This window comes from Manacus candei, unplaced genomic scaffold (genome assembly GCF_025592945.1).
Source record: "Manacus candei isolate 608988 ecotype Guabito, Panama unplaced genomic scaffold, ASM2559294v1 h1tg000151l, whole genome shotgun sequence".
NCBI lineage: Eukaryota > Metazoa > Chordata > Aves > Passeriformes > Pipridae > Manacus > Manacus candei.
In genome coordinates, this window is record NW_026138199.1 from 539,183 (window position 1) to 548,844 (window position 9,662).

General features: G+C 47.3%; 1 protein-coding gene across 3 annotated transcripts in view; it reads left to right on the forward strand.

Moving 5' to 3' along the window:
- The window catches only part of KDM1A (lysine demethylase 1A), a 52,125-nt gene extending 46,920 nt beyond the window's left edge, over nucleotides 1-5,205 (forward strand). For all 3 annotated transcript variants that reach the window (XM_051772235.1, XM_051772236.1, XM_051772237.1), the window contains one exon: nucleotides 916-5,205. In XM_051772235.1, coding sequence (XP_051628195.1) covers nucleotides 916-1,101 — 186 coding nt within the window. In that variant the 3' untranslated portion in view covers nucleotides 1,102-5,205. The remainder of the gene's footprint in view (nucleotides 1-915) is intronic.
- The last annotated feature ends 4,457 nt before the right edge of the window (nucleotides 5,206-9,662 follow it).

Below are 9,662 nucleotides of genomic sequence, written 5' to 3' on the forward strand. Positions count from 1 at the left end.
ATGAATTATTAAAACCTGTAAAATAATTTTTCCATCCATGAGTTCTACCATCACAGGTTTGGTGTCATTTGTTTGCTAAAAAAAAGAGCATTTTTATTCAGAAAGTCAGTGTGGTAATGTCTGAACGGAGTATTTAGTATTACACGTGTGTTTCATCCTCTGTATTTTTATTGTCCATCACCATATTTAAGTGACTTGTAGTGATTTGAAAGAGGGTGAAGGCCAGAGTGAGATGACCGGGAATCAAAAGGTCTGTCCCAAATAGGGGGCAAACACAATGAAGGCAGGAGTTATCTCCAGTTCATGTTGAGCAGATGGAAGTTTGAAAGGATCAGCCATTCTTGAAAGCACTGCCAGAAAAGGGTGTGTAGCTTTAGCTTTATTTGGGTTCTTGTTCTAATGATACAAGTCTTTAATACACTCAGCTATGGATAAAGTGATTCCTTGCAGAATGAAATACATGATTTTCTCCTACGTTTTATGATTCTGTGGATAGTTGCTTTAGGCCTCAGTTTAAAGAGAAACCGCTGATTTTAGTGAATTGCTAAAGTTTTTGTTTGCTAACTGTGCTAGAGTTCATGTACCAGGATCAGAAACCATTCTTCCTAAATACGTTTTGACAGTTTGGCTGTAGAGTTACAGATACAACATGCAAATGCTGCTTCGATACAGCTGGGACATGACCCTCCTCTGCTTCTCTGGCTCTGCAAACATTGCTTATTGAGTAGAGCTTTATTTTCTTGGTAATTTGTACACAGGTTAAAATAGTTTAATTGGAGACTATTTTATATGCACCACCTTCATGTTAATGGAGATTGTGTTGTGATTTGAGGACTTTTAACATCCTTAAAGTATCATTTGCTGCAGGATCTGAAGGAACGTGAGCAAAGCCTAACAGTGCTCTCTGTCCCCCAGCCCGTTCCACGCCTTTTCTTCGCGGGAGAACACACCATTCGCAACTACCCCGCAACGGTGCACGGCGCGTTGCTGAGCGGGCTGCGGGAGGCCGGGCGCATCGCCGACCAGTTCCTGGGGGCCATGTACACGCTGCCGCGCCAGCCCGCGCCCGGCGTGCCCCCGCAGCAGGCTGCCAGCATGTGAGGGGAGCGGGAGGCCTCAGAAGAGGGTGCAAAGCCCACAGTGCTACTGTTGTGGACTCTGGGATGGAGATACTCATGTAGTCTCTAGCAGAGTCTGCTGAGAGGACCCAGAGTTACTGTACAACATTTGTGTGAGAATGGCCTTACAGAAGCTCACTGAACCTTTGGCTTGGCAGCCTTCTAAAAACTTTAGAGCTGTTTGAAGGGACAGTGTAAACAGAATCCTTTACTGTGAAACTGGTGAGGGACTTTGATTCTGCAGGTACTTTTTGAAAGTCAAGCTTGTAGCTGGAGGTTTTTTAGGATGGGATTTTTTTCTACCTGTGTGTGTATTTACAGTTTGGTAATTGCACAAGGCCCTCTAGAAGCTGGTTGCTACAAATAGTAACTTAGTGTAGAATTTATGTAAACTTCTTTGTGGTTTTTCTATGGTTTTGTTTTGAAGACTAATATTTTTGACCTATTCCTGTGTGGTTTTGAGAATTTGGAGCAACTGTTTACCTACCAGTAACAGCAAATCACATCCCTCCAAAAATGGTCCATTGGCTGCTACACCAGCTGCATCCTGTTGTAGAGAGTAAGTTGGTATCACTGAGCATGCTAAGCATACTGTTTTATTAAATACTTTCAAACAAAAGAAATCTTCAGAATTGCATATTTGTAAGTTAAAAACTAGAAAAAATATTAGCATTTGTTTATATAGAGAGACAATTGCCTAGACAGGAAGTTAACTGAAAGACCTGAGTTCTTGACTTCTGCTTAGTGCAGGTATTCACTCTGTACCTCTTGGCTTTGTTTCTGCCAGACTGATGAGATGATGTTGCAACTGCCACTATGCTTCTGAAAATCACTTCAGTTTGGCTGCTTTTCCATGTATTCTCCTTCTTATAATTCATCACAAGCACAATAGAGCTTTCTTTTCATTGCACAGAGCAGTTTTATGTAAGCATTTAGATCTTTTTTCCCTCTCCTTTATTTCCCCATTAGCATTAGACTTTTCTTATTTCTTGAACTTTTCTCATCCTCCTTTTTCTGCAGTTTATGTCTGTCTCGCCTAGCTGCGGTCTCTGTTCACACTGGCTTTTCTGCTCTTCACTGCTCCTCTTCTCATTCTCTGACCCCATGTCTGTATATGTGCAGTCTATCCCAACTTCCTTCTGCCCTTGCACCTTCTGTTCTGATACCTTCTCTTGTTCCATGCTTATCCATCTACAATTACACTGCCCATGCTTCTTTCTGAAGAAAATACACACAGAGGCACGACTGCAGACCTTGCTTGTTTCTGGCTCTGTTGTCTTTGGCCAAAGACTCTCCATCTTCTATCATAATTGCTTCTGTTTTCTTGTGTATCCTTCTTTGCAGCAGGAGATCATTCATCCTGACCATGTCTTGTGGTTGCTTTCTCCTGACATGTCTAGGTCTGTGAGCAGGTATCTCCATAGCCGGTCCTTCTGACAAGCTGTGAGAAAGGGCTCATGTGGCCAGAGTATTAGGCTGTGAAGGGGACACAGATTGGAGGTGTCAAGGACTAAGCCCATTGGAAGTTGGTTGGATTTGGTGCCATGGGAGACCCTTTATGCCAAACCTCCCGTCTAAATCAGTGTTACCTTCCTCAGGTCTCTAACTTTGCACATGTTGTTGCTACTTGAGCCCTTGGTGAAAAGGGATAGTATTGAGCAACATCACTCATTCTTGCTGTGCCTTCCAGGGACAAGAGAGACTTGTGATGGTTGCTCAGAAAACTGTCACTGAAGGGGGGCAGGACTTGAAAGTCCAGCAAGGCATGGAGGAGGAGTGTCTGAGGGTGACAGAGAGTAAATGGGGAGTAATTTGAAACTCAAGAGTCCCTGCCTTATGCTCATCAACACCAGGGAAACTTGTTCCAGGATGACAGATGTGACAGACCTTTAAAATCCACCAACAGCTGAGCTCCTTTTGGCTACTCTGACTGAAGATGGGAAGAGAATTGGGGTGCTATGCCATGTAATTGGGTCTCCATATTTGTAGGGTGGTTTGCTGTTGGGATTCATGATGGTGCCATCTCTGTCGTGACATCCTGCCTGCTCTAGCAAAGTGTCAGAAACTCTTAAAAGCACTTCAGGCCCACTAGAAAATAAAATAGTCCTGAACTGAATGTAGTCAAAGATGTCTTTTTCCAGACAAATACCAGGCCACTTCTGCATGGTCTGAGGCAAGCGTGAGTTGCTATCACTGCAGCTACACCATAAGTATCGGACTGCTGAATCTCCGCTCAGCAACAGGAGCCAGTGCTTTCTGAACTGTCAGTGGTGGAGGATGCAGTGTGGATTTGAGTGTGGCTATGGTACTCCCATGTGCTCTGTTGGCCTTCATTAAGCCTTGCACACCCCCTCTAGTGTTTCCTGTGTGCCCCTCGGCCCAGAGGGACCGGAATCTCCCGATCTCTACTACAGTGCTCTGTACTTGTTTTGGGTCAGCAGAGGGAATGTGCCTGTTGAATGGGTAAGGATTTAGAGTATCACTTACCTGGGTTTTGGGGTGGGTATGACCTGCAGGTCCTCATGGTTGAAGTGTGCAGACTCTGCCTGTTTTAAGAAGCAGCTGAGGTGCTGCAGCTTTCAAAGAAAACAAATTGCCATTTATTGGCAACTCACTACAGTTCTGGAGGTAGCTGGACCATTTGAAGAGGAAGGATAGCCAAGTTGCTCCTGAAAGGAGGTCCTGGAGCCTGGCCTGGGATGGGAATGGCTGCAGCTGGTAAGATTTTGGTAAGCCCGAGGACACTTGGAAAAACTCCACCTGAAAGCATGGAGCTAGTGGAAGAGCATGAAGGAAACAGTAAGGGATGGTCTTGTCTGAGCCTCCGCCTCCTTCCAGGAGTCATGTTCAAGCCTACTTGGCTTTATCTCATTTCTTAAGAGTCATAGAATCATTAAGGTTGGAAGAGACCTACAAGGTCATCCAGTCCAACCATCCACCCAGCACCACCACTGTAACTCCTAAACCACATCACCCAGCACCAGAACCAGGTGCCTCTTGACCACCTTCAGGGATGGTGACTCCACCACCTCCCTGGGCGACTTATTCCAGTGCCCGACCACTGGAACAGTGAAACAATTTTTTCTAATATCTCATTTGAATCTCCCACCTCAGCTTAAGGCCATTTCCTCTGGTGCTCTCACTGCAGGCACGGCAGAAGAGACTGGCCCACACCTCACTCACCGCAGCCTCCTGTCAGGGGGCTGTGGAGAGCGATGAGGTCCCCCCTGAGCCTCCTCCACAGAAAACAAACTCAGCTCCCTCAGCCATTCCTCATAAGACATGTTTTTCTAGACCTTTCAGAGCCTTGTTGCCCTTCTCTGGACACACTCCAGTCTGAAAAGAATGAACAGGCCTTCCCTTCCCTGTGGAGTCAAGGCTACCACCTGATAAAAACATGACTGCTTTATTTGGCTTTTTTGAGGGGAAATAGCTGTGGCTGCTGTGCCTGACTTGGTGCTGTCTCTGAGCTTGGATGGTGTTAACAGAGTCTTTGGGGACTGAAGACTTTGCATCTCCTTAAACCTCGTTTGCATAACCTGATGACACTGCACAGAATTCTAGTTCAAGCTGAGTGCAGAGAATTGTGGCAGGTGCAGCCGCTCCAGCAGGAACCAAGTCCTCCAGGCAGTGCCTGCCACTGAGCTGCTGTGTTGTGGCTGGCATCAGGTGTGTGGTGCTGATGGCCCCTCTGCAGGCTGACCCCCATCACACCTACATGTCAGCTGTGGTGGGGCAGAAGGTCAGACCCTGGCCAGAGAAGGTTAACGTGACTGTATCTGACCACAGATGCAGATCAGAGTGGGCTATAGCTCTGCCAGTTGAGTCTGCCCTCAGAGCAGCAGGTGGGGCTGGGGCCTTCCTGTGGGTTGGGATGCCACTCAGGGTTGCTCCTCGAAGTCAGTAGCCTTCACCTTCTTAGGTGAGTGAGAGCACGTTCTGGGTTACTCTTGTAATATCTTGAGAATTCTTAACTCAGGCCATATGAATTCCACTGGACATCATGAATCTGTATTCCAGTGTTGGCAGAGCTTTAATTGGTTTATTTGGTTTCACTGGTTTATAAAATAAATCTTGCTTGAATATATTATTTGTCTTGATTTTGTAAGGCCGAGCTTACAAATTTCTTACTTGGCGAATCAGCAGGATGCCAACAGGGAATTGTTACAGAGGCAGCGCTGTGCCCCTCTTCCTCTGGGAATGGAAGGGGCAAAGTTCAACCCCCACAGCATCGTAGAGAATACATCAATGCCAAGAAAGCAAGAAAAATGGGAAAGGCAGAGGAGCTGTGTGTGCATCTCAGGGTGTGCCTTGTGCAGGCACAAGGGAGCTTGAAGAAAACAGCTGAAGATAAAGGTGTAAAAGAAGTGAAAAGAGAGCGGACATGTCTGTTAGAACAAAAAATTGAAATTGTGCTGGCACCAGTAACAAAGCCCACAACCCAGCATTGTCCAAATGCTGAAATTAATCACGGGCACAGAGCCCAAGGAGTGGGATGGGAACACGGGGAAGATCTTGGCATGTATGAGGGGGGACAACAGGGTGCCATGGCCATGCCAGTGGCCCCCAACCACCTTAAACTGAATCAGCAAACCCATCAGCTTCCACCTACACCTGCAGTGACCTGGGCAGATGCTGCACAGCCCAGTTACCTACAGGCATGGGGGGGGGCTGGTATGGGCAGTGGGGCCAGCAGAATAGCAGGGTTCAACAGACCAGTGGGAAACCTCTCCCCAAGCAGCCCCCACTCCACCCCTCAACAGCCTCAACTGCCTGAGGCACAGCTGATGGAGCCCACCCAGGGGACGATAATCCCTCAGGAAAGGCCCAAGGGCTGGGAGTGCCCAAGTGAAGTTACACGTTCAGTCAGTTGCCCTCCAAGCCTACAGGCAAGGGGCAGAGCTGTTAAAAGGGATGATGAGGGGCCAGGATACAGGTGTCCTCCAGCTGTGTGCCATCAACCCTTTTGCATCTTTCCAATAAGACCTGAAGGAGTTCAAAAACTGGAAGCCAAGGTTTGGGGTTCAGGCCACCAGATCAGTGTGGTGAATTTTTGCCAATGGTCTGTTGATAAGGAAAAGCACAAGACACGTTCCTGTGGGCCCACTAATTGATACAGGGGCCCAAATTAGTGTTTTGAATAAAGGCAGGCAGAGAGTTAGGAATTACACCATCAAGGAAAGCTTTAAATATAGTGGGGGTAATGTCTGTTAGCCTGACCCAGGGAAAAATGACTCATGGCTGTGGAAGTGCTCCAAGCCCTCATATGGAGAATTTATTAGAATTTGACAGACTAGGAGGTAAGTAGTGGTACAGTAGAGCAGGATGACGTCCTGATCAAAAGACATACTGATGTCTCGTGCCACAGTTGAGATCTGTGTTTGAGACACAGTCATCATTGCCAGTAACTGCTGAGGAATTCATGGAAACCCAAAGATTTGCAAGTTATGTCCTACTGGGCCACTGACAGGTGCCACCTTGACGACTGAAGGGATCAGTTCCCACTGAAAACACGTGGGACAACCCATTCTGTTGAAATTGCCTTCTACTGTCATTGAGCCTGTGATCCTGCAAAACTCAGGGGCTTGTGAGTCCTGGGGAGCCCTAAAGGCTAGTGGGAAGACCCATCTCATTAGTGCCTGATGGACGACCCCTGACTTATAACTCTGAACCCATCTTCAAAGGGTTCAGAGGTCTGGATTTATTTTCTTAAAGTGCAGGACATGGAGACCTGGGTCACCCAAATTCTTGCTGGCAACAGGGTAGTGTGCAGCATCAACAACCAGAACCTGAAAGACTGTGTAATAACAAAGATACAGTAGGTTTTGCTCAAATGATGAAACTAACCTTGAAAACTCTCCTTGAAACTCTCCTTGAAGAGAGGAGCCCACACTGGAGCAGGTTTTCCTGGCAGGACTTGTGACCCTGTGGAGGACCCATATGGAAGCAGCTTGTTCCTGATGGACTGCACCCCATGGAGAAGTGACCCACGTTGCAGCAGTTTGTGAAGAACTGTTGCCTGTGGGATGGACTCACGCTGGAGAAGTTGGTGAAGGACTGTGTCCCGTGGGAGGGACCCCACAGGGAGCAGGGAAAGGACTCCAACTCCTCTCTCTGAGCAGCGGCAGAAACAACAACTGACCATAACTCCCCATCTCCCTGCACCACTGGGGGGAGGAGATACAATGTGGAAGGAGTGAGGGATGGGGGGAAGGTGTTTTTATTTTATTTCTCACTGTCCTGCTCTGATCCTGTTAGTAATAAATCTCATTATTATCCCTGCTTTGAATCTGTTTTGCCCATGATGGTGATCAGTAAGTGACCTCTCCTGGTCCTTATGTCAAATCATGAATCCTTTGTTGTATTTTCTCTCCTCTGTCCAGTTGCAGAGGGGAGTGAGAGAGTGGCTTTAGTGGGTACCTGGCCTCCAGCCAGGGTCAACCTACTGCACTGTGTTACCACGTACCTGGGATGCAAGTCTGGGATTCCATCTTTCTTCCTGCTGGCAGAGACGGGCTGGGGTTGGAAGGTACTGAACTGTGTTCCAACGTCCCGAGGTGAACTCTGCACCCAATGGGATATGGCTGCCTACTTACTGCAGTACATGAATGCCTCTTGGTGTGTTAAACTCCCCAAAAGAGACGGCAACAGTTGCTCCAGCGCATGTAACCAGAATGCCAGTGCTTGTCAGTTAAACTTTACATGGACCAGGAGAACAGGCTATGCTATTTGGGATGGGAAGAACGGTAGGACATCTCCAGCCTGGAAATCCCTGCTTGAAACTGCCATTAAATGTAGGCACATAGGTAAAATGCCGTCGTTAAGGTTATATCCTCCTGCCTGGAAAGCTCTGGCACAGGGCTGACTCCTGGTGCAGTAACGCTGGCTGGCTGTGATCCTCTCTGTCTTAATGTGCAGCAGAACCAGTGACACCCTTTGCCCACCTGGCATCTGTGATACCAGGCTTGTGGCAACCATCAGCTGCTCCTAGTACCTTCACCTAACTCCAACAGACACTTGTATTCCTGATTATCTCCTACTATTCTGGGATTAGCCTGTAAATTGTCTGTGCCCTCTCTATGGCCCATCTTTAAGGACGGGTCCATGTGCCACAAGTGGTGTGAATACATTCCAAGAAGCCAGCAGAGGGGGTGGCAGGAAGCTTCAGCACAAGTAGGATGGTGGTTAGAATCAGTATATGAACTGGGAATCATCTGGATGTATTACTTGTCTCAATTTTGTAAGCCTCTGTGACAAGAAACTGAAAACAATTATGTCCATCTGTGCAACTGCCAAAAGCAAGGAATGAGTCTGGGTTTCAGATCCTTGGACTGAAAAGCTTGTTACTGAAGATACTAACAAGGATGTTGGGAACAGGATGGCTGGATATAGGCAGGCAGCATGCCCTGTGCTGGTGAGAAGCAGTGTTGCATGCTAAAGGCATCAAGAGGTCAGCGGGGCTGGCTCCGGAGCCACTGGGTGTTCCCCACCTCTCTACAGGGCTGTGAGCATTGGGGCTTGTTCTTTCCATTGGGGTGGTGGTAATGATGTTGAACAGCTGTTTTACAAGGTCAGGAATCGCAGCGAAGGGGAGCTGTCGGCTGCCTCTGCAGCTTGGGTACACGCTGCTCTGGGTGTGATGCCAGAGGTAAATGTGCGACGCTGCTTTGCCTTCTGTGAACAGCTGATCAGGAACCCAGGGCAGGAGCAGGAATGACCTGGGCATGGGCAGCACACAGGATCTGGCTCAACATCTCACCATTAAATAGAGCAGCAACCTTCTCACAGGTGTGACTAAAGCAGAGAGGTTTGCGTCTGAAATAACAAGAGAGTACACCTGTTTGTAGGCAACAGGAGGATCACCTAAACCCACCAAAGCAAGCAGATGTGACTAATTAAAAAGATCAGAATAAAAAAAGGCTTTGGAAAAAGTGAAATTTCCTGGCTTTTAAGCAGCAATGCCATGGTGGGTGGCCAGTGGTCCAGTTCACGTTCCTCACTGTCCCCACGTAGCAGTGGTGAGCCTGGCCTTGAACCACAAGGCCAGATTTGGCAGCAGATTTGGCAGCTATGGAGAATAACGCTTCACTAACATGTTTACAGGTCTCTGCTGCTCTTAGCAGGCCAGACATAGCAGCATTTGTGTTGTAGCTACAGTTAAACAACCACCTCTTTAATGATGCTCAGTAGCTGCCTGTGTGAACTGGGACAGAAAGGGCTCAGAGCCAAGCCAGAAGTTAGTTTTCTTAGACAAATATTTAACAGAGGGTACCTCTGTAGGACTTTACCTCGCATTAATGGGCTCTAACCAGGGAGCAGCAGCTGAAGCAACAGTTATGGATGGCCCCTAAAATGTCTGTCCATAATAACAACTCATTTCATAAAGCTGCTGGAAACATATCCTGTTTTGCAAACAGAATAATCCAGACACAAGGAAAATAGTTTTGTCTATAAAGTGTGGTACCCCCCTTACAAATCAATGTATTTCAAGTTATAGTCACAGGGGCTCATCCTGAATGTGACAGGTGCTAATTGTACCTGTAT